At 40.5% G+C, this 26,075-nt stretch overlaps 1 protein-coding gene across 1 annotated transcript in view; it reads left to right on the top strand.

Moving 5' to 3' along the window:
- LOC310886865 (uncharacterized protein) overlaps positions 1 to 25,882 on the top strand; it is a 57,982-nt gene extending 32,100 nt beyond the window's left edge. Inside the window, exons 4-5 of the mRNA XM_083812030.1 lie at positions 15,631 to 15,773; positions 25,106 to 25,882. Of these exons, the coding sequence (XP_083668156.1) occupies positions 15,631 to 15,773; positions 25,106 to 25,120 (158 nt within the window). The 3' untranslated portion in view covers positions 25,121 to 25,882. The remainder of the gene's footprint in view (positions 1 to 15,630; positions 15,774 to 25,105) is intronic.
- Positions 25,883 to 26,075: the final 193 nt, after the last annotated feature.

The following is a 26,075-nucleotide window of genomic DNA, read 5'->3' as shown; positions in this document are numbered from 1 at the left end:
TTCTTTATTTCATTTTATCCTCCTCAGAAGAGGTAGAAGAATGTCAGAATAAAAAGCTAGGAAGGGGTCTGTTGTTTATGTGTTTTGACCTTCTCAAAAAATTTCTGAACCAGCTCTGGAAAGGATTTACTGAAAGCAGCCCAGATCTTGTGATTCTCTGGAGAGATGCTTTTGGGTTGCTCAGTTCCAATTACTCCGTGTAACCTAGAGCTATTTCTTCTTTCTGACCCAAAAGTGAATCCCTCGAGAGCTGAAACTTTGCAGTCTTGGATAGCGTGTCTCAGTGCAGGATCTTGCAGCCGGTAACTTTGTTAGATCCTGTCCCCACTAATTAGAAGTTGGCTCATTGACTGATGGAAAAGATTTTAAGATGCAAAGCTGTTTTGCTGCAGGTGGAAAGCTGTTCCTTAAACTCTTACAAACTTTATTTCTCTCTGTGTGATTTCCATCTAAAACACCAGCTCCGCAGCTGGTGCGGAGCACTGCAGCTATGCTGGCTTGGTGGATTTATGCCGTCATTTCTCTGAGGGTGTCAGGCCTGCACAGCGAGACATCATTGCTTCAGCGTGCGTTATTACACCGTCAGATTTATACAACAGCAGGAATTCGGTCTAAAATATGACCGGAGCTCTACGTTGCAATTCCAACATTTGTTTATATTGATATGGCAACTTAAAAGCCCAGATTGAGGGGATGTTAAATCTAAGAGTCTGGTTCTAGAAGGCCAATAGTTTGTGAGCAGAACCTTAAAATCAGGCTTCCTGTTTAAGGGGGGTCATGTTGCCTCGGCTTGCTTCATGCTGCGCCACCGCTCGGGGCGCCGCGCACCTCTCGTTGCGCCTCCACCATCAGGGAGGATTTTGGCCCAGCACGGGGAAAGGGGTGAGGTGTGAACATGCAATAGCAGCACGTCCCAGCTACCCTGTGAAGGATCAGGGCAGAATCACAGGCACCTTTCTATCATCCGAATCAGACTGTTTTGGTTTCGCGCATATTTTAAAGGTCATCCAAAAGCATGTGTGAATAAAACTGGTAAGCGGAGGGCCAGGAACTTCACCTAAGACAATAGGACCCAGGGGTTAAAATAAGGACTGTGGTCCCAGCTCACAGCTATGCTAGTCAGAGGCTAAGTGAAATGCAAGGAATCAGGCAAAGCTGGGGTAAAGCACCCTTGAGCAATATCACAAGCTAAGGCTGTGGGGTAATGGAGAGGTGATGGTGTAATGGCAGGGTAGCTTCAGGCGTGGTGTAAATTACGCCCAGGGTATGAAAGCCACAAGCATGGTGTTTTATCCCAAGACGTGTCCAGGTCACAGAACAGAACCAAGAAGGCAAAAAGAAAGGCTGGCACGGTCTCTGCTCCACTGTGATGATATTAAAAATTAGGCAGGAAGAATTCCACACAAGTCCCTTAAGTTGTTTCCAGTGATGTGATTTGCACAGCACATCCATCATCAGATTATGTGCTATTTTCCATGATGTAACTTTACAACAGTTTAACAGGCCAGATATACTTCACTGGGATAAACTACAGCAGGAAATTGCTCTGAAACGTAACTTTTTCATTATTTCCCCGGTTTGTGCTTTCACACTGTGCAGAAATATGCTTTCCAATCTCACAAGTCGCACTCAGCACTGGCATATTTGCATGTTTGGTGGAGTAGCCTCCCCCCCATCTCTCCCCAGCTTTTCTGCAACATGCCCTGCTTTCAGTTATTAATGAGTTCTCAATGTTCCTACACACTCTCCTGCTGAGAGACTCGCATCTCCCTTCATCAGAGAGGGCTGAATCTGCCCCGCGTCTCCTTAAACAGATTTCACCCTGTGCATTTAGGAACAGCATTCCCCTCCAGGACAAGCAGAGGGCTGGATTAATTAATTATAGTATTCAGGATGACACAGTTAAATTTAATTAGCTTATTCTTTTATTTCAAAATCTCTTCACCCACCCCAGCAAGTTGTTTTTTTTTTTTTTTTTTTTCCCTTTTGCAGCGGATTTCTGTGATGGATGGGGAGGCCAACCTACTGTGCTTAAGGAAAAAAGGAAAAAGAAAGCAATGGTACAAATGTAGAGCATGGAATGTTTTCAGAAGAAAATATAAATCGTAATAACACTTCCATTATTGTAGCTGTCTGGTTTATTGTGACATCATCTCTCAGAGAATTACTTTACCCTTATGTAAAGGATGAGGCAAGTATTGATTAAGGAACTTGGAGAAAAGTTCAGCACCGTGGCTATATGGGAGCCAAAATCTTCAGAATAAGGCCCTTTGGGGAAAATGTGACGGTGATGTAGAACACAAGCTTCAAACAACAAGCTGTTTCAAACAAGGCTTCATTATAAAGTCTACATGCACCAAAATATGGTTCGACTCAGCATTGTAACCAATGCATTTTCGTTTTGAGTGTTTAAATGCAGTTTTTAAGTACTATTTTCTGGGTAAAACCTAAGAACATGAGGCTGGTTAGGTCCCAGCAGGTGTTCTGTGTTCTTCCCTTCATATCCCAATGTAACCTGTGATCTCTTTTGGCTGCCTTTATTTTCCTTCTTTATGATTAGACTGCAGGCAAGTTACAGAGAAACACTTAGGGCTTCCTGGAAACTCAGAGTGGCACAGTACTCAGTGAAACACCTCAGTTGGAGAATATAAGAATATAACTGTCTGTAAAAACGGCAACCTCAAAATCTTTTAGTTACGCATGTCAGTAACTAGAATATACAGTAATGCTGTTTTCAAAATGAATATTCATTACGAGGATCCGGTTTCTGACCTGAAACTAATTTGGGATCATACCACGGAAGGCAGTGCAGGGTGCCAGCAGGTACTTTTCACTTCTGTACAGAGGAGACCTTTTGAAATAATTCCTGCAAACCTTTCAGACTTTCCTCTTTGCTAGCAAAGACCACAGAGAAAGAAGAAGAGTTGCTTTTCAATTCTGCATTAAGGACTTGAAAGGGTTGTAGGAAGCTGATGAAGAATGATTCAGGGCAACAAGAGGAGAAGTGCTGAGAGTGAATGGCCTGTATTGAATGAGCCTGTTGCAATGCATCACTCTTAATGTGAATTCTTGACTAGAGGTCATGTCTGAAAGCAGCAATAGCATCACGTGTCCTTCTGTAGCTCGGATCCTTTATTTTCTACAAAGAATTTTTCCTTTAAAACAGAAAATACCAGAAACAATGGAAATATCTTTGTGTCATTCAGAAGGGGAAAAACACTGTCCCTTCAACAATAACCACCGCAGCCATGACGGGATGGAGCTGTGATCATGCGTGTGTAATTTCTGAAGTCAGAGCTGGGCTCCCAAGGTACCCCTCTTCTAATTAGATTAACTGTTACTGTCAGGGCTATCTAATTGCTTGTACTGAAGAAAGCAAATTGCAGACAGTACGTATCAGTGTAAAATCAAACACAAAACAGGTGTTTGCTAATTAAAACTGAGATTTTAATGAATGACCTGTGTGGTTTTGGTGAATAAATACCACTCTCAGCATCTGCTATGTAATTAGGTTCCAACTTCTTCTTCTTCTTCTTTTTTTTTCTTCTTTTTTTTCTTTTTTTTTTCCTCAAGTCCCAGTAAATAACCACAGAATGCCAGGTTTAACTAAAACCTGGTAATCTTTGCTCTTTAATGGGACAAAAGCAGATGTTTCCTGCCCAGGTAACTACAAGCAATAGCAATCAAAGGAGAAGAAGTAAAAAGAAAATTCCCTCATTATATTTTAGATTTTTTTCTCTAAAGTTTGTACAATAAGGACAATAACACATTAGAAGGGAAAAGTTTGCACAAAATCCTACTAATGCTGCAGTTTGATTACATTTGGAGGAGGGCTATTGCCTGCACCACTTCAGCATTCGAGATTCTATTTTTAGCTAATTGCATTTCCTGCGAGGACAACCTCACTGGCTCTTTTTTTCTTCTGGACCTATTTAAAATGAAAGGAAGAAAAGTTAAATATTGATCCACGGATAAGTAAGGAGAAGGAGGTGAGCTGGGCTGATAAAGAGGTTCTTGAATACACATGCACAAGGCATTTTCCCTTTACAAACATTCATGCAAGGATCTCAAATCACTTTGGGGTGGGCAGGGGAGGGCGAACAAATGCAACTTTGCAGAGCTTTGCATTAACAAAATGCTTATTTAAGATTATGGGAGCCTTTCCATAGGCTTTGATGAGGTCAAGACAGATGGTGGGTCAATATCATTATCCTCCTTATTTAGTTCGGCCATCAAGGCTGCTCTGCCTGGGGAGAGACTTTGTATTACCCCACCCAAGGGAGCTCCCGTTCCTAGACTCCAGCTACCTGGTGCTTAAGGTGTAGCCCTTAATAGAGCTGGTTTGTACTGTTGGCAGTGAAATAGTCCCCATCTTCTGGATGAAGTTTAGTCACACTTTTTAATTAAAAAGGAGAGTGGCGTTTGGGTGGCTGAAACATATTTGCAGAAACCTGTTAATACAGCATGATATATGCAAATTGCACGATGAATTCTACTACATATGCACCTTTCATATCATATTTAGGGAAATCATAATGCATTAGTGAGACATTCCTGAAGCACCACATATATTAGCTGTGTTTCCGAGAGCTGGAGAATTTCATTTATCATCTTTTTTAAGTTTTAGAAGCGCTGCTGGGAATGCTAATGTCCAAGAAGTCATTCAGAAAATTCCACCAGTAGATTCGATTGAATCTGTACATGGAGAGTATGTCCTTCAAGGGTGAATTTTACCCTTGTGCAGCCAGCCAGTAAGTTGCTATTTTACATCACTCACGTCTCTCTCAGGACTGCAATGCTTTGTGAAAGCAATATGAACATGGATGGATTTTACTCTGAGTGTACCTAGCCATTGGAGAAATCTAGCTGCAGGGAACACTTACATGAGCCCTGAAGGGCTGCAAAAGGGAAGAGTTATGTGCATGAAGTCAACGTCTATAAAATGGCGATAATACTTTTTTCTCCCACTGTTTGTTTTGTAAAGCTTTTTGTTGTTGAACTCCTGATGTGCATAACACCTACTACCAGTGCTATTTCAGAAGGGGAGTATTTGCTCAATCTTAGCCAAAGTTCATACGTGCTATTGTAATACAAATCGTGCTACCTACCTTATGTCTGTCTTTGGTATTGTTGCAATGCAAGCAGCGCTAACTAATGATAACTGTAAGATGCAGAAGAAATTCTTCCGCTGGGAATCCAGATGACAGTCCTTCACTACAATCACTTGGAAGTTGCACACTGGGCTTATCTACAGGGAAGAAAGTGTGGGTGGAGGAGAAATCGAGGCTTAGCTCATCTCTCCAATGAGACTTCACATTAGCAAATTGCAATATTTCAGCACTGAGACTTGTCACTTGCAGTTTGAAGGCTACATAGAAAATAACTCCCTCCCCCCAAAAGAGGGCATGAGAACATTACTGAATTTGCACAGAGATTAAGGTCTGTTTATTCAATGTGCTATAGAGATGAAGGATTATACAATGCTTTCACATTTTACAGAAATATTGAAACCTTGGTCATTGTTTTTCTCATGAATTTCTGATCATGAAAGAATGAAGAAAAAAAAAAGGAAAAAGAAAGATGGCAGTGATGAAGTTTCGGTATAAAATAGAGCTATATTCTCCCCTCTTCCCTTTCCCTCCAGGCAGGCCTCTTGCCTGATTGTCTCAGGGCATAAAAGAAAGGAAAGTAATCTCAGTGTCAGGTTTTAACAATTTTGTTCCTCATTTTTATTTAAGTAATAAAACATTCCCGGCACAGATCAATCAGCAATTTGTTGGCTAGGATCCAGAATAGGTGCACAATCCATTCTTAAACGTCTGATGTTACGCTGCTTTTTGTGCATATGTATACAAAATCAAAGGTAAATAAGACAAATGAACATTTACTTCTAATGAAACATGGGACGTGGTATTCTGCACTGTTTGGGAGCACTAGTACCTGGCAGTGCGTGTACATATGGAATTAGCACTGTACTTTATCCAAAGTTATTATTGGTATCAGAGGTGTCAAGAGATCTATTTAGAGGAATCAGAGAATTATGTTATTTCAAGCACAAGGCACAAAAAAGAAGGCTGGGTTTGTGCTTAAAGTATTGAAGTCTAGGGGTCAGGATTTCATTTTCCAGGTTCCTCTAGGTACCTGCAGGTCCCAGTTTGGCCTTTGTGTATTTCATAGCATCAGCATTCCTATATTCTTACTTATTCAGTGAATCTCCTTTCTTTTTTGACTATAAATTATATGAGGAGGAGATTATCCTACCTGGTGTAGATACAGCGCCTGGCATAATAGAGGTTTCCATTTTGGATAAGATACAACTCTAATTCAATAGTAATTTGGGGGGAAAAAGTTTATCAAGAAAAAAATGTTTAGAATATCAGAGTGTAGCGTATACAAAGATATCAGATGTGATCTTTACTGCAATAAAAAGCAGATTAGAAATCGAGATCCACAAAGTATTGCAATTACTTTAACTGTCAGAAATATTGGCAGGACTGCGATGGTATTTGCTTCTGTAAAAACTGGTGAACCTTTATAAAAATCCATAACCTCTCTTTGACTAATTTGTAGTCTTAAGAGAATAAGTGGTTGAGTTTGTTTCTCGGAACTCTGCTGGTACAACAGCAAGGCAGGCTGCAGTGCAGCGCCTGTTGGAAGTGTGAGAGGCTGAAAGGATTCATGGATTTTGAATGTGTGCATCTTAAATTCTTGGGTTTTATGAGAGCTTGTGATGAACGTCATATTAGCTGTTCTGTTTGGTAGAGAATTTCACGCAGTTATTTCTGGATTCATTTTGTGATTTAAGAAGGCATCTGATCTCAGCTGTGAGATACCTAGGGATGATGAACGCACCCACTCCTTCGATGTTAAATTACCCATAAAGAAGTGGCACCTTAGTTCCTGTTTGAATCTTTCAGCTGTATTAGTCAAGAGTAGTCGTGCCTTTATCTGAGAGGGAAAAACCTTCCTACTGTCTACCTTCCTACTGATAGCAATTAGTTTGGTGATAGCCTGGATCCTGAAGGTTTTCATGGCATTGCTTCCCATAGAAATCTCTGCTCTGAGGGGGGGTTTGTTTTTCCAAAGGCCATGGGGCGATGAGATGGTGAATGGCTTGTGCATCCTGATATTTATCATATTTGGATGAACTCCTTAGAAGCTCTCAGGGAAGAGCGACACGCATCAAGTGGAAAAACCTCAAAGAATAGATCTCAAGGGTTTTCTCCCCTGTATTTGCTGCACAAAAAGGGTATAGCAGAATGGTCTAAACCGATCTACAAATGCGATTAATATGCTGAGCCACATGGCTGAACCAAATTACATCCCAATACAGGATAAGAGTCTGCAGGGTTATAAACAAGAATTTCCATGGCTTCATCTCTCCAGCTGTTAAAGAAAACACTTGACATTTAGCAGAATGCACTTGATTCTCGATAGAAAATGGAATTATTGCTTCTTCCTAGCAACTGCCCACGAGGCACCTTTCACTTGGTGTTCTCTTGCCAGATGCACTCTCTAGGCCCAAGTCAAATCCTCTCCTGGGGAAGTTCTCTGAACAAACAATCTTAAATGATTATAAATACATATCTAAAGACCTTCTAATTGCTATCTCTTTAGCTGCAACTATTCGGAAAGGAGAATGTTTTTGTGGAAAAGCCTCACTTGGCTTTAAGCAATTTGCACGAAGTCACCATGATAATTTAGCAGAAAGCCAGGGACTGGATCCAGGTGTCCAGGTTACGCGGGCCAGCTCCTCGGTGGGTTGCAGGTAGGCAGGGGTCTGCTGCAGAAAATGGATGTGACCCAGCGAACACCGGTATCTGTCACTTTATGAAACAAAATGGTATTCTTTACTACACATCGGCAACCTTTCCTCTTTCTTTTCTTATTTTTCTTTTCTGTGAAATCTTCCTTGGCGTGAGCTCTGCATCTGATGACTGAGACGCTCAGCCTATAAAAGATGTGCGCTCACCATTGTCTTATTTCGTAATCTCATCTTTTATTTGTATCATAATTAGTAAATATGAATCCAGGGGAAAAAAGCATGAAAACGAGGTTCTGGGGTCTTACTTAGCAACTGACCCTTTTTGAACATGCTAAGACTCACATTCAATGGTATTGCTAGGCAACAGAGCAGACATTTCCTTCCCGGCCCTAAGTGGATACCGGGATTAATACACGATCAGTCAAGATACACATTTATTCACCTTCCCTCACAACAGTAATAGGATTTTTCTGGCCCCGCTTTAATTCAGTAGATGAGGCTGACACTGAATTAAAGCTGCTTATGCAGGTTCGCAGTGAGGAGGTGAGATCTCAGGGAGGAGAGGGAGGGTGATGGGAACGCACACCCAACCGCGCATCAGTCGACAAAACCAGAGGATTAGAAACCCTGGCTGGGGAAAAAATGCCATTTAATAAGATTTGAAAAATCCACTTCCAACTATTCAACTTCAGTGCGTTTGCTCTCCCTCAGTACCCGAAGAAGTGCAAGAAGTTGGAGCGGTGGCTCGGTGCTGACTTGTCGGCCACTGCTCGCTGGGGACCGCTCAGGTCATGGTAGGACAGCGCGGACCCATTCTGCACGTGGTTTTTCCCTGACAAATTGCTTTCCTTGTTGCCCTTGTTGCTTGTGGTTAAGTTGAAGGCTGACGGCTTTTCCCCTTTCATGATATCCTCTTTGCACTGCACTTCTCCGAAGTTTCCAAGTGGGTGCTGCTTTTAAAGGCAGGAAAACCGCCGTTGTGGTTCTTCTGTCTGCCAGCGCCTTCGGATGTGGTCTCCAGGAGGGCCATGAAGGATGTCCCCAGAGGGATGGCATGGCTGGTCCAATGCAACCCTCGTTTTGTAGCACTTCCCTGGCACCAGCAGATGAGCTAACAACCAGATTAAATTTTTAAGTGGGGAAAGGTCTATTAATCTATTATTAATTAATATTCCATATGCCACCTTGGAGGCAAAGTGGGTCTTTTTGAAGCCATCTGGTTCCTCGCTGCACTGGAGGAAAGCTATTGTGTGCTGTGTGCTCCCGAATGCGATCTGGAAAATGGAGCTGTGATGTGTGCGTGCTCCAGATGTCTGGTTCTCTCTGCGCCCACAGACGAAGGAAGCAGACAGCTGGATTGCAGCATCCATCTCATTAGAGAGTAACACGGCAGTTGTGTAAGGTCACGTTTGCCCAAACTGTTTACAGGAACTAAAAGTCAAGTGCTGTATTCTGCTCTGTTCTGTGGGTAGATGTGAAACTGGACAGTGTCTCTGCCACTGCTGTCCCCGCAGGTATCTTGTGTCCCCTTGTGGGGACGGGACAGCGCTCATCAGGAAGCACAGACCAGCATGAATTTCTCTTTGTGTAAATTGGGAGAGTAACTTCATATACGGGGTTTGTAAGAAAAGAGGTGATTAAGGTATAACATGGGATATTACAGTACGCATGGATGCATTACTCGTGAAATAGATAGGAGATGAATTTACTGCTGAGACGTGGAGCACTCCTTTAGCTCAGGAAGCAGAAGCCCACGGCGTTAGAGCATCCTACTTCCCATTGTTACATCCCCATCAATAACTCAGACCTTCCCAGGGAAAACAATTAATAAATTAAAAAAGGAATACATGTATTGCGTTTGGTTGGAAGAGCAGCGCCCGATGCTAGCACCGCAAACTGTAGGTGGGCTGGGAGAAGGCTCAGAGAAGCATCAGCGTATTCCGGTTACTTTGGGAGACAGAAGCTGGGTGAAGGAGCCCAGAACTTCTGTGCGGCCCGAGTCCTGCCCCTCCTGCCTTGTTTACATGCGCCTTCCATACCTGGCTGTGTGCGCTGGCTGCTGAATTTTCTAACAGAGATTTCACCCAAGGCACTTCCCCTAAATCAACAGCCCAGACTGCAGCGGAATTGTAAAGGCAGCATCAGTGAAAGCCATATTGCTCCGAGTGGGATTTGCATAAACTGTGCACTAAAAAAACCCTAATATTTAAAGTGCTGCAACAAAGTAGAAAGAAAATACTTTCAAGCTGTATGACAACCTTATGAATATGCAGATCAGGAGCCGGAGACAATCTACTGGTTTACGGTAAATATTGAGGCATAACTGTGGAGCATTAAGTGGCAGATTTAGGTCCATATTCCTTCCTTTTTATTTATTTATTTATTTTGGAACAGCACTTAGAGACCAATTTTATTGTAATGCACCGAATCTGTTGAGTATTCCAGTCAGCTGATAGCATTTTTAAATCATACTTATTTTGGCATTTCTTATTGAAAGCAATAGAAGAACAACCAGTGGTGATAAATTTGTTTGCGGAAAGCAGCCTTGCTTGTCATTGGTGTACACTGCTGTAACTAGGGCAAAATTACACTATAAATTTACAAATTTATTGCCCTTTTTTTTTCCCCCCCCACTGGCGTTGACCAGTTATTCATACCCTACGTGCAGAGGTGTCCCGTGTTCTGTCAGGAACCGACTGCTGCGAACTCTGTCGCTGAGCATCAGGAAGGGGACGGGGGGGACCCCTCCGGGGAAGCGATGCCTGCAGCGGGCTCTGCAGAGCCCCGGCTCTCGTCCCCGTGCCTGGCCAGACCCGAGCGTGAGCGCTGCCAGCACAGCTGGGCAGGCAGCACTGCCACAAAGGGTGTCGCTGTGCTGGACGTCATCGTGGTTCCGCTTCTGTAAAACCTTTGAGGCTGACACGTGGCCCAGACGAACCAAGGAGATCCTCACCCAGTCCTAAAACAGAGCCCTGCTCAACAGGTGAAGGTCAAGAAATCCCCAAATCACGCTCTTGCTGTTGGGGTATCCCATTTAAACTTCTGATTTGGGCTATCTGACTGCTTTCTAATGATACATTTATCAAGAAGATGAATGTTGTTGTATGGTTTTTTCGCTTACCTGCTATGTGTCAGTCATTTCCCTGGAGCACAGCTACACAAATGGAAAGTTCCACCCCCGAGTTTGGCACACGAAGCGCACGTGTTACCAGCAAATTTGATTTGCCCCAGTACTCTAAGATTACAAGCATTATCTTTCTTTCTATAAATTTTAAGCATGTGTAACGCCACTGAATTAATTAGGTTACTTTCATTCCACTGAAGCTAGTCTTTTTAATGCATGTCTGGAGTATGCAGTTTAGTTGCTGTTACACCTTTATATTTTCCTTCGAAGTGAGAGAATGAAAGCAAAAAATGGTATGTGCTTTAAGTTGTAATCTCCGGGAATTTGTTGCGTATGAGGCAATAAATGACTGCTGCGATTGACTAAATGCCACAGCACTGCAGTTTATTTTAATTATGCTACAAAGGAATGAATATTATTGTTGTTATAGAACCACATCCCAGGGAAAGAAGAAAAGATAATTGTGTCCCTGTATCTCCTTGAGACAGTTCAGTAACATTATATTCCCTATCACTGAGATTTTCAGGGCAGCCAAATCCAGAAAGAAAACATGATGAGGAACCAACTCAGGGAGCCTGTGCACAAATAAAACAAAATAAATCTCATTACTTCCCTCCTCTGGAGCTGTGGCTGGTCCTGCTTTCATTCACCAGTGTCTGCAAGAGGGAATATTGGAAAATCTGGTAGGTTTAGGTTTGGTGGTTTGATTGTTTGGTTCTGGTTTTGCTTTTTCCCTGGTAGGCTTAGCCAGGAGGAGACTGTTTGGATGAGAGATCTGGCTGAGGATTTATAGCACGTTGTGAGGACGTCTTTTTTTTTTTTTTCTTTTTTTTTTTTCTATAAGTCAGGCAGAAATCTTTGCTGTAGCATTCAGCTTCTATCGGTTTGCTAACCACAACAATGAAAGGTCTTGACTTGTGTCCCCAAAGTACCATGTCTGTATCAAAGTATTTGAAAGGTTTTCTTAAAAAAGATAGCCAAACATTTTCATTTTTTGTATGGTTTTCCCCCTTGGAGCTTGGAATGTTACGCTTGGGTCAGGTTTTCAGGATTCTCTCTGCCACCACAGGGACATGAAACGCTGTTTCCCTTCAGAATGAAAATGGAACATTTCTAGCAAAACTCACTTAGAAGACTATTAATGGAAATCATTGAGAGAAATAGGAAAAGCCTGAGGTAAAAAAGCAAAATAGTACTTTAGCCATTAAAACAGCAGTTAAAGTTGATGGAAAGAAACTATTAAAGTATCCACAAGCTGAAATGATGAAAGAAAGAAGGAAGGAAGGAAGCATGGAGCCAGCTGCATCAGCTCTTTGTGTATTCTGTTAAGGGTGTAACAGAATAGTTCGGGTGACAGCTGGAAGTAACTCTGAATCTGCGGGGATTTTACGGTCCTAAGTTGTGTAGGTATTTAAAAAGTTTTATCTGTTAGCCACAGAACATACCTGGTTTCAGTTAATGTTGGGAAAGAAAAGAATACAGGAAGCTGGGGGAAAGGAAAGCTCTTCAAATTTATCAATTAAAATCTCCGGCTTCCGAGTGCCAGTTGTTGAGCCGCGTAGTTCTCAGTTTGTCCCTGCTGTGTGTCCTTGATCTCCTTTGATTTCCCCTGGCTTACTGGATGCACAGGTATTGCTCAGGTTACCTAAGCCTAGCGCACTCTGAGCTGTTTACTGCATCTTTCACAACATTTTCCTATATAAATGATCTCACCCAGAAATAAAGTATGTTACATCAAATCCCTCTGCGGGCTTATACGGAAATCCTCTGGTCGAAAGGGAAACGCGTACCGTACCCAGACTCGCCTGCCAGTCGCTGAAAAAGATGCGAGACACCACCAGTAAGTCAGTGAGATTTCCAGCCCGAGGAACAAAGAAGCTTGTTAGAATGAAAGAGCCAGCTGCAGGATTTTGTGTCCCTTGCTTCAGCTCGGGTGTGTTTCATTTGGAAGTGACGTGGTGTGGTTGGACTAATACTGTCAAATAGCGAATCTGCGTCTCATTCATGCCTCCAGTGCACACACAAATAAAGGCATGGAAAAACAAATACACTACTTCCCAGAAGAGAAAGACAGAGGTGGTTTCCTCTGAATATTTTCATTCGGATTAATATAGCAACCTGCAGGATCCATAGAAATAACAATTCCAACCAACAAGCTTACGTTTAAAACCAAACCAACCGAACAAAAACAATGCACAACTTTCTCCAAACTCCCAGTTGAAATCTCACCTGATAATAACATCTCTCTCAGCCTATAAGAAGCGGGTGGGACAGAAATTGATGAGATTCTAAAGTTTTAGTAAATTCCCAGATCGGCTGCCTCCAATCCTGAGGCCGTGCCTGCCCAGAGGGCGCAAATGGGCGTTGCACCAGGTCAGTGGAGACGAGTTCCTGTGCTGCCCCTCAGCTTACGTTAAGCAAATATTTTCAAAGGACCTGAGCGAAAGGCTACTGAGTTAACAGGAATCTCTCCTCGTATTTCAGAGATTTTACATCAGCGTCCTCGTGCAGATGCCAAGCAGCCCTGCCATGACACGTCGTGCACTTCTAATGTGTCGCCAACATCTGGCTCATTTCGTGCCGCGGAATTTTGCCAGCGGAGCACAGGCAGTTCCTTAGACCCGTGGGGTGGAAAAAAAAATAAAATGAATCTTTGCCACATGGCCCAGAAGGCTTGGACACAATCACATTTTGCAGCAGTTTTTAAAAATTATATACAAATAACGAGATTTCGCACAGAACTATATTCAGCATACATGTGCCAAATGTCATCTGCAAAGATTATTGTCAACTGAAGCGGTACAAGTAAACCCAGGTACAAGTTTCGGTGGGCTGGAAACAATAGTGAAGGTCCACGTTTATTTCAGAGAAAAGCTTTTTAAGTTAAGTGGAAAAGCAAGAAGCAATGAGAGTTGACAGGGGCACGTGGTGTGCTGGGGTGCAGTTTGTGCATGCCAGTGGCCGGCAGTTCGGCCAGGAATGGGCTCGGAAGATCAGCAGGACGGGAATGAACCCCGATATGCCTTCCTCAGTGCTGTCTTTATGGAGATGTCGTGACATATTCCCTGCTTGACTTTTTCCCTTTCTTCTTAAAGTCCAGGACGTGGCCTTTAGGAGACATTTCTATCCATCCTAAAGCCACCGGTGGTACAGAATAGACCCATAATGGGGATAACGTATGGAAAAGGAAGATCGGCATGGAAGACCCCTGGGGAATGGCAGTCAAAATCTCCACGTTGCGTAGTATTTATATGACAGCCTATAAAATGGAAATTTACAGGATAGACTGTTATAACAGAACTGGAGCCTTTACAAAGTATGTTAAAGTGCTGCTTATAACAGAATCCGAATCCACACGTCCCAGGGAAGATAGTTACTTAAGTAAATTATCCGAGCCTTTGAACTGAAGGTTGAGTCTGTGGGTGATTTACAGCTCTCCAACAATAGCCGGTGACTCCACTTTCATCTAAACCAGAGTAAAATAAATAAATAAATAAATAAATAATCATCTTCCTGTCTTCTTCTAAGCGTTAATGCAGTCATCTCTTGCAAAAGAAAAAAGCTCTTCAGTCAGGTTAAAAAAAAACAAAAGACTTCAGCTCATCTTTAGCGTCTATTTTTTGATATACGACAGTCCAAACAGACACGTGCCATGTATACATAACTCAGACTCTCAAGAATTATTTTGAGTTGATTTCTAAAGCTTTTCTGGTACCTTTTCAATAAGTTTTAAATACTGGGTAAAATTATGATCCAGAAAACAGATTGTCAAGACTTGTACTGCGTGTAATAGCAAAAACATACAATGCTTGTGATATCCCAAACTTTGTTTATTCTGGGGGTGCAGATGTTGGAAAAGAATAGCATGCTTAATAGCTGAGGGAATATAATAAGAACAATAATTTCTCATTTCTATTACATTCATCACCATGGTGTCCAGGCACACTTCTGTGGCATTTGAGAAGTAGATAATCCTCCTTTAGTTTCTCAAGTAGTTTTATTTTCCTTGAACTGATCTGAGTCAGGAATGGAGGGAGGGAAGTGGGACATCATACAGAAAGATTTAAAGAACAATGATTTCCTACCAATATTCTTGATTAGCTTTTAGGAAGGGCTTTGTACCAGATTACTGCTGGGAAAGTAAAACCAGTCAAGCCACCAAGAATATCAGACAAGGTGAATTGTCAGAGATACTGCAAATTCTTCAACAGAAGAAATCAAAGAGGACAAAGATTTTTCAAATGAGCTGAAAAGAGGAGGAGGATGTCAAGAGACCTAATAAAGGAAGAGTCACATCAATAATATGAGAGAAAACTGGAAATTAGACTGCAATCAAATGAATGGATAGGAGCTGTTGGGCCATTAGCACATACTTATAATACATATCCTTTATTATCTGAGTTTGTGCCATAACATGGCCACATTTTCTTAGGAATACTTTCCTTTTTTCCCCCATAACACTTGTGTATGAAGAGAGCTCTCTTTAAAAGTCTGTGAAGCCACTATACTTTCAGATCACATCCCACATAAAAATTCCCGCTCTTATAATACCTTCAAAACACTTTCATTGCAATTTAGATTACCTGTATGTTAAGACTATTGCTTATAAACACAGCTCTCTGATTCTGATCTTTTGTTCCCCTCAATTACGTGCAGCATCTAGCCAGGGTCTTTTATCCTCTATTTATTCTGCCAGCTCTTCAGCTCAAGGATAATTTTTTCACCTCGTGTTTTTATACAGTGCCTAACAGCTATTCGTGTGAGGCCACAGTCATCGGGTGGAAATCTGCATGGGGTGGAGAGATGGCTGCACCGTGTGGAAATCCCAGCCCAGACAGGAGGGATGCAGAGGGCTGGGTAGCACGAACACTGGAAGGAGAGGAGGTAATTTTTATCGTTGTTCGTACTACTGCCATCCTTTCTGGCTGCTGTTAGAGAGGTGGTGGTTAGGAAAGCGATCTGAAAGCCACAAAATGGACATAGGCTTCCTTAAGCCAAGTGAAACAATTCACTCCCCAGCTGATTTCCCTTGGTGTGGAAGAGGAAGCGCTCCCACAATCATGTTATGCTGAAACCACGGCTCAAGGTGCACCGAAGCAGTCATTTTCTCTGCCTTGATCTGGAGCATTCAATTTGATCTCCATCTTGTTAAGAACAAAACCATAATTAAAGAAGAAGGGGAGGGGACTCAGCGCACAAGGCCATATCCTGCATCCAGATGAGTAATTAGGGTGCCCTAAATACAGTGGTTTCCCTTTATCGCTGCAAGATGACTAACTTTCATCAGGCGTATCCAAACAGAGCACTACAGAGCTTTAGCATTAAAACTGTCACTACCAACTCAAGGTATTTCTAACAGTCACATCAAAGGCAAAAGCTCCCACAGCGAGATCAGGAGCTGCACAGTCCGCAGCCTGGCTTTGTTATTGCACTGTTGTACAAAAACCCTCTCATTAAAGTTGCATTACAAGAAAGCAACAATAAAAGATTTCATCATTCCTCTTCTAGTCTGACCCTCCCCCAACAGGGAAAAAAAAAAAAAACACAACAAAAACAACTAGAATTAAGCACCGAGAGCAACAGATGTGCTCAGAAATGAGTGTGTAGTCAGAGATAATGTGTGAACAGCAGGATACAGCAGAATTAAAGTCAAGGTGTGAAAAAGAAGGCTCGGGATAGGGGGACTCGCACTAGGTGTGGGTATATATCTGTATGTGTCTGTGCATGTAGTGGAATGGCTCCATCACTGTTGCCTGGGAGAAGCAATTCACTTGAGGTAGTCATTTTAGAAGTAAGATCACCCTCATTTTGTCACTGCAGAAAATGCTAGAAATGCTGCAAATGCAGCCAAAGGCAAGGCAGCGTGCTGACAGCATGCTTTGTTGGTCTTCCTCACCGTTAATAACAGACGCAGAGAAATTATGCATTGCCGGATAGCCCTTGAATATCAGGACCTAAGTGAATACGTGGCCTTTGCAAACTGACCTAGAGGATCCAAATCTAGCCCTTGCTGTGCAGATATCTAAACCACAGAAGTTTTGTCCTCAGCTGAAAGTGAGAAAAAAACCACAAACATACATTTAGTTTAAATTATTTTCATAATGGTGAGCTGAAGGAGACTGCATTTTTGAACTTTAAAATGAGTCAACAGATTAAAAGATAAAACATTTCTATTTAAATCTTTACCTGAATTATCACCTTGAAATTTTTAGATTTATATATCTTGTTTTTGCCATCAAATGCATAATACTAGAATCAAAGGTAGTAAAACCATTGATCTACAGTAAGACAATATTAATATTACCATATAGCTTTTATAATTAATTTGCTGCCAGATGAAAGGGAAACACAAGGTCCTTTTAGTGCTGGTGATTAAAGCAAAAGTAAACCTTTGAAAGCCAGATTTGCATGTACAACATGTTGCGCTAGTTCCAGCAGATGACTTGGAAATTGTTAGTACATTTAGAGTCACATTGCAGAGCTTGGAAAAAAAGATTTAGTGAATTTTAGGGGGAAAATCTGATCTCTGCTAGAATATTGGGAAATCTAGTAGTGTAAAGCTTGCTAGACTCATATTCTATCTTAATTTGGTTGTACATTTTCTTGCAGGTTAGGTTTTTAGCAAATGGTAGTACCCACACTAACAGATATGTATATATAAGACCTAGGAAAGAAGGGAGAAGCCGACTGCTCCTGTAAAGATTTTGTGTATTTTTAGCAGCCAATCTATCCTGGCTTGGTTTTGCAGCTTGTCTGTATATTCATTCGAATAACCGGATACCCAAGCTGCGACAAGCTTGATAATTTGAGTTATCACAGTTTCCCCCATCACCTTCAGTCTGAGCACTGTCACGGGTGCTTAAACTTAGATCAGGGTATATAAGTTGGGCGCCTCTGTTTAACTATCACTTGTGAAGGTGATGAAGCCAAATGCTTTGCTTTATGCCATGTCAGAATGAGCTGTCATTCCTGTTTCCAAGTTATGCTTTTCTAGAAATAGCATAAAGTACTTGAAAACAATTCGATTTCAGGTTGAAAATTGGAAGGAAGATGCCTACCTCTGTTCTGTACTTTTCCTCTGTGTTCCTCACACATCCTTATGCCGCGTGATAAAAGAATAAGGATGTAAGCTCCAGTAACCTTTTCTCATAACAAGTCCTGTGAGGTGCCAACATGTGAATCTGGGATGTCTGTGCACTGTATCTTTTAAAATCAACTTAACGACTGTGTTTTCATGGACTTCAGGGACTACGGATCCAGGCAGTCGTTTCATTGCAGCTTTCTGTCTCCTAGCCTTGCAAAGCTCAGCACGGGAAAAAGAAACGATGCCCTTTATGTGCACTGCACACTGGTTGTGAACTGAAGAAACCTCCCGCTATGGGAGCGAATGTGGTTTTCCTTCTGTTCCCCAAATACTTCATGCTGGATCAAATATAGTCAGTGATCCTGCAAATAGCATAAAGCTGTCCTAAAAAGTATATAGCTGGCATAAGCTCCATATCATGTACTCTGCTATTTTGAAAATCAGCCACAACTGATCCAAATAATAGCAGCATTGGGTTAATCTGACAGAGAATTCATTCAGCGTTAACGACCATGGACCATGGTCGGAATGATTTTGTGCGACTTTGTACAAACCATTTAGCTGCGCCATGAAATGATTATAAAGGCTTTCCTGATTCCCAGGTGCAGTTTGAGGCTTAATTAATTAATGCCTGCAAAGCACTTTAAGATTTTAGATGAAAGGTATCACAGAAGAGCAAATAGCATTATAAGTGAAATATTTTGAAGAAAAAACTTGGAGAAGTGATGGAAGTTTACTTGTAGCTTGAGTATTCAACTTACGCTAGGTGAGGACAGATGTATTGCCTACAGATGTTTGTGGTTATATTGATGTGATGGTGTGGTTTGCATGTTTAGAAGCTATCTTGTCTCTCTGCCCTTCCAGAAATAATTGAGAAGCGTAGTATGGACTCAAAACATAATTTGACATAATACTAAAATACACTCACAAAGGAATTTTCCTTCCAGTGCTGAATTTTCGTAGTGATTATAAATTAGTCAAGTTATTTACATCTTTCACTCTCACTTCACTTAATGATAGTCAAATAATAATAATAAAAAAATCCTGCAAACTATTTTTCCTAGTGTTGGATTTTCTTTGCATAAAGATGCCCTAAAGGCCAGCTCTTTATACTCAGTCTACAGCCCTTGATAAACAGAGAAAGGACAGAGGGGAAGAAAATATCTAATACTTTATCCTGGGCTTTGATTTCCAAAAGGCAAATCATGTATGTTGCCTTCATGTAGCCATGTCCCTTACACTGACAGTTCTTCTGGTGGTTTTGTAGTTGGTTCAGTAAGGTGATATCCTGGGGCTGGAGACGGGCAGCTTTACCACTTCAAATGTCCCCTATCAAGATTAAAAACCAAAATAGGGTAGCAATTTTCTTATCCTTCCAAGTTCTCAGGACCAAAGTAATTTCTGCTGAATTGCCACGTCCCTTTCATCCTTGCATAGTTTGTCTAATCTACATGTTTACAAGAAAGCAAAAGCACTTAGAAGTGAATGTACGAAACTGAGAAAAATAACAATACACTTTAAAATGGGTCTGTAAGTACTAATTATTAAGCTTTATTAATATTTAAACCCAGTGTGAATTTCTGAGCCACTATGAAATACTGAGCTTCAAACTGACTTATTTTTCCATCATTGAAAATTCCAACACCATTTTCAAGTGACTTAGTAGAACCAATAGTAACAGCTGCTTCTTGTTAGAAAGCCTTTGATTGCCCCTGTGTCCAACTCTGGGTGTCATTTTACTCCCTTCCAGGTATCTGACAGTGTCTTGCCACACAATTGCTATTCATTCTGCAACGGGATAAAAAGTACCTTAAGTACCTTTGTTCCTCATGAGCAAAGAGTGTGTTACGATCTACTTGGATGAAAAACATTATAAAATGTAATGTTACGATCACTACATTCCATATAAATACACTTCTAAGCCTGGTTATAAATCTTCCATTCCTCTGGCTGTAGCTAACATTTAAGAGACATATTTGTAGTGTTTTGCATTCAGGTTTCCTTTAACAGCACCAAGGGGTTTCATAAGATTAAGTGGAAAATAATTATAACATCACCAATATTTTAAAACTCTTGTTACACTTTTTCTTTTCTTTGGGTAAGTGATTTACGGAACAATAATTAAATGTCAGGAAATGAATCACAGATGAGATACCGACATTTGATAGTGTTTTGTAAACAGACTAAATGAGTCCAGAGAGAGGTAGAAACTATTGATGTTTCCATAAAAAAATCTCCACAGAGCCTCTGAAAGGAGAATATGTTATTGAATGTAAATACAGGAACCTGATCAAGGAGGACTGTAATCTATTAGGGAGAGGAAGTGCTTTTGATTCCTGCTAATTTAAAAGTGAAGCTCAGGAGACCAATTCCCACCAGCTGTCATCACTTATAAAATGAGAGAGAGTTACCCCTTTTTTCTCCTTGTTTTTGCTCCCTACAAATTTTATGAATTGAGCAGTTAAGAGGTTTGAAGACTTCCACTCCTCCACAGCGATCTACGTGAAAACCAGCATGTCCCAGTCCAGCGTCAACGGGATGACAGGTGGGAGGGGAAGCTGCAAAGATTTAAGAATTGCTGATGATTTTTTAGAAGTATGTTACCCCTATGTACATTATAAGAACTGAAATGCCAGTATGTTCGGTAGATAGAACTAAATGGCTTCTTAGGGTCCCTGGTTCAGCTCCTGGTGTCCTGCCTGTAAAAGTTAAAATTGAACTGAAAAGAAAGGCAAATGGTAGAAAGACCATCGGAAGCACTAACATTTAACTGCAGTCATTTAGTTGCTGGCTAAGGCTAGAGTTAGGTAAAGGGTGAGTAATGATATCTTGATCACAATAAAGGAGGAAAATTTGCTTTTCCATATGAAAAAAAAGACCAAAAAATCTACATAAAGCTGTAATGCAGAGAAACACCCGCATAAACATGGTAAAGTAATAAAGAGAAGAAATAGGAGGAGGGAAGCAAGAAACATAGTAAAATTGCCATAAGTAGGTCAATGTTGAAAAACAGTTAAGTAAAATGACACGTTAAAATATATAATATAATCAAATTTTGAAAATACAGCATAAATGATGTAATGGAGAGAATACTGTTGAAGTAAATAGAACCATGAGGACAATAAATATAAAATAATACAAATAGCAAAGGAAGTACAATGACAGATTTAATAAAATAATAAAAAGGCATAAATCTCATTGCCTGAATTATTGTTTTACTGTAAATTAGTTTAGCAAGTAGGTTTTGTCATGATGTATTTTTCCTATTCCTACATCTGTACTATAGACTCTGCAATGTTTAATCAGTAAGCAAACAGGTGCTGTTAAAAACATTCCTGAGAAAAATAAAATAGGAAAACAGGAGTTAAGTCACTGTTTTAGCAAATAGCTTCAAAGGCATTAAGGCAAAACTGTGAGGAGTGTTTATCGAGTGTATTGGCACAGTTCTAGAACGATGAGGCTTAATTAAATGTAAGAGCGAACTGCAGTGCCTTCCCTGCATCAAGCCTTGGAAGGCAAGAGGATCGTGCACCCCCAGAAACCTCTGGCATAGCCACGGAATTCTTCCGAATTCACAGGTCTAGGCACACAACCCAAACAAAGTATATAATTTAAGCACGGATGCTGAGTTATGTCGTTTATCCTATGCGCTTTAGCTAATGTGAAAAAGAGAAGACACTTTTCTTTCTACTGCCAGTTGTCTTTCTGTCTGTTTATGTGTAAGCCATCAGGTAGGATGTTTACATGGTGCTGTTAAATAAGTAAATTAGTATTTTATGCTACTTCTGATCCAAGGAATGGTATTCTTTAGTTTATAAAATGCTTAAATTAATAAGGCTTACGCAGAGCTGTGATGAAAGTGACTTGGTCACACGTGTTAAGTGCACTGAAATGGGGAGCAACATTCTCTGCCTCCTGAATATTTCAAACACACCGATGAATTGTGGCAGGTGCCTACATCCGTGCACTTTTTCAATCACAAACCAAGTTGAACGTGGCACTATGTACCAGGAGATATATAAAATCAAGTATATTGCTGATAGGGATTTCTTTGTTTTCACACCACTATTTCTCCAGGATGAAATATGCAGCTGTGATTAAAAAAAAAAAAAAAAAAAAACATAGCAAAAGCTCCTTACGTGAGAGATTAAAAGTTAAAGTTGCTTTGTTTCTAATTTCCTTCTCTTCTATTTCAATACATCAAGTAAATGCAGCTGATTTTCATTCTGTCTAAACTCCAGCCTTAGTTTTTTTTTGCATTAAACAGTAGAAATGTGGGTTTATGTCAAACAGTCCTTTAGTCAAGCACGAGGAACTAGGTCAGAGAGTTCCTAAAGAGGAATTTTACTCAAGTAGAACATAAACATGCTTGCAGTTTCTTCTCCGTACCTTCCCGATTGACTCTAACTACAGAAAAGTTCATTTACTGTGATCAATATCACTTTACCTCATGCCTCAATGAAAAAATACCTTCTGTAGTCAATAGCAATTAAAGAGACAGACAGGGACAGAAATACTGACGGAGGTGAAACCAAAGATTTATACCTGCTTACTATCTTTCCTGAATATGTAACGGAACAACTGCTAATTGTAAAATATCGTGTTAGTAAATGTTCATTGAGAAACTGCCTGGAGAGAGGATAACGCTTTCAGTGGTGCTGGAGACAAGATCTGGTTTGGGGCTGTAGTTCGCTCGCTTGCACAGGGTGAGTGCAGAGGAACCTCAGGAGCATCGGTGGCACCGTGCTAGGTCCACCCAGATGGAGATGGCACAGGCTCTGTGCGTAGGGCCACGTTTCAGGCGTTGTGGAACTCTCTTACTTCTGATCCTGTAAAACTAATAATCTGGGGGATCAACTGTCTTTTTATTTTTTAACAGTGAGGATAATGAGTGACTTGAATAATTTATGTAGAGCTGGTGTGGTTAATTGGCACCTGTGTTCTTTAAATAGAAACGCTGTGTGTCTCTCAGGCATTTTCATCTGGTTTACAGGGAAATCGTCTCGCAGCGTTCTCTGGCCTGTTCTGTAGAGGTCAGGCTGTCTGGATCGTAATGGCTGCTACGGCCTTTCTAAATCTATGAACTGTGTCTTCTCTCCAGTCTCCCCAGATACAAGAGGAAGGCTTTGTAACCTCTGTAGTTTACACACTCTGAGACCGCTCCATGCGTGAACCAAGGCATAGGAAATAAAGATGATCAGGCAATTTACTTCTAAAGCACACCCCTCATCTGAACTAGGATGCTAACTGAAAAGCCAGTACCATTCCAGACCCGTGAAGGGAGAACTGAAAAAATAAAATCAAGAGCAATGAATATACTGTGTGATTTGGGTCATAAAGTACACACTGAGGAAATTCACCTTCCTGCAAAGGTCCTGTAAGAAATCCCATGGCAGCTGTACGTTGAAGGGCTCAAGGCTGTGTGCTGGCTAAAATACTGCAATTCCTAGTCAGTTTGAAAACCTAACCATAAGGGTTTAAAGATTCTTCAGGAAATTGTGTTACTGTAATGAGTTAATTTAACCTGTAACACACTCCTTTCATAAAGCAGTTCCTTGCCATTATTAGAGCATTCATTTGTATTACAGGAGTGTGTGGCATTTATCATAGCAAAGCATTTCCTTGGGCTTCCATCAAACAACTAGAAAAATATCCTAACAACATATTAACATTGCCTCTCGTTCTATTTATGTTTTCTGAGCTGCTATGCAATATAACAAAGGCTGGCAAGACCTGTAACTACAGTAAAGAAAGTGGTAAAAAAAAAAACAGCTTGCAATTACTTTGTGGACTGTCAGTTACTTCATGTTAACGTGGACCTGCTATTAACTGGCTACGTAAACCAGTTGATTTATCACAACCGGAATCTGGTTTCAGTCTACTTGATTTAAAAAAAAAAAAAAGAAAAAAGTGAGGATCTGCTTGTTTAATGGTGCAGAAACCCTTCCCCCTAACTTGATATTAGACAATAAATTCGACATGAAAATTTTATTTAAGTGCTTTAAAAAGCAGAACTTGGTGTCATATATTTATTATCCTCTCTCTAGCTGCTTTTATTAGAATTACCAGTTTGTGATCTAGTGACTCTAATGACAGGATCATCAGGACATTCTCCTCACCACCCTTTTTGTATTAGAGCTGAAGTAAAAGGATAATAATGCAAGATTCAGTCAAGCGTTTTCTGCATTTCAAACTGTCATTTAAAATGTACAAACATTCCTGAGAAAGGGAGATTCTTTTCTTCTTCCATCCTTTTATTCCTTTGTGGTAACCTTCCCTAACAGTACCTTTGACAGCTAAACACGGTTTCTGACTTCTAATCAAAACTGCATGACTTCAGTCAGTTCTTCCTCCATCTCCCCATCCTTTGCCAATGCCTACCCTGTGAAAGTCATATTTAATGCCCCCACTGAAAGACTAGTTATCACATAATTATTTCTGCAGTCTCTCTGTTAAACCTTTGTTACTCCAGCAACGTATTTAAATGAGGTGGGGGAAGACTGTAATTGAAATGTATAGGAAATCTATAACTTGCAAATGGAAACACAAAAGGAAAGGAGTGTAAGTGGTGCAGAATGGAAGCACCACCTTGTGAGCTTCTGATGACCTTTTAGAGGAAACAGCAATGATAATTATGTGCTGTATGGCTGCAAAGCTTCTCAACAGAAATGTGTGAGTGTGGATCTCAGAACACTTTTTAAAAAATTCTGCAGGCTACATCTAAATATCATGATTGTCCATTTGGGAAAAAAAAAAAAAACACAACAAAACAAAAAAAACCCACAGCCATCAGAATTCCTTTGTGATGGTTTTTCCCAGTATAAATCCACTGGTTTTCTGCCTTAAAGATGTATTTCAATATCCATCAGTTCTCTGAAGTCAAAAATGGAGGAGTTTAGAAGCTGGATTTTTGATTCACTCCCATCCATAGCAACTAACAAGCTTGACAATATGCAGCAATTTCTTCTTAAAACTTCACATTTAATATTCTTCACTAAAAGCCCTCTTCTGTTTGTCTAGTGCAAGCCGAGACAGGTAAAGCAAATTAATTAAATCTTCTTTCATTGACAGTATGATGAAATCTTACTGCTATTGTCTGAAAGCTGATGCATCCTCTTATCCCTTTGTTCAGAATCTGATGCAGTGAAACATCCTGTTTATTTGATGGCAGGAATGAGGAAGGTGCTCTCTGCAAAGGAGAACAGTGGGTACTTTGTCGGCTACCACCACTCAAGTGAAATCCAGGTCATGTCGATTTCAGACCTTTTTATTAGTCACTGCATTCTGTATTTCATGCATGCATTATTTCCATTGTGTCTTTTTCACTTACTGTGGTATGTATGAAGCAGCAGAGATTTGTGTGTATAGAACAATGCAAAAGCATTATGGTGAAATAACAGTGAAATAGTACTAACATAAAATTACTTCAATAAATTGTGAGAAGTAAGTAATGCCAATAAAAGAGCCTTTGTATCACTATAACATCAATGCTAGGGAGTGTATTAATCTCACAGTAACTATTAAGAAATAGAGCAATGCAGAAACTATACAAAGGAACCGTTACTGAAAGAATGAGACACCAGCTGTTGTGAAACCTGTGGAAAGTATTTTGAACCAAGTAACTATTAAAGACCCCTTCCACACAACCTTCCCTACCGAACATGTGCAAATAAAGCAGAGGTCCAGCACTTTCCCCAGCCTTACTTTTCATACTACACGCAGGCTGCTTTAGAATAATACCTGTATATTTTACGCTCAGCTTCAGAATGCTGTTAGACAGATTTTTTTCAAATGTTTTATTCATGTGTCACTTGACTGTTCATTTGCTAAGGGTTTACAAATGCTTCATCAATTATTAACATTCCTGATACCTACTTGTTATTTTGTTGTTGTTGCTTTTTTTTTTTCTTTTTTTTTTTTTAAAGGAGGTGTTGGGGGGAAGAGAACACTACAAAATTAAGAAAACAGAATAAAATAGGAATTAAATAATTTACATCTACTTACTGCATATATCCAACTTAATTTTTAAAGGAAAACAGTTATACTAGAGAAAATTGAATTAAGTGTTTCCAGTTGTTTCCAAGAAGCACAGAACACCTATG

The sequence above is a fragment of the Anser anser genome, assembly GCF_964211835.1.
Source record: "Anser anser genome assembly, chromosome: 26".
Taxonomy (NCBI): Eukaryota; Metazoa; Chordata; class Aves; order Anseriformes; family Anatidae; genus Anser; species Anser anser.
This window is presented reverse-complemented; position numbering and strand designations above follow the sequence as displayed.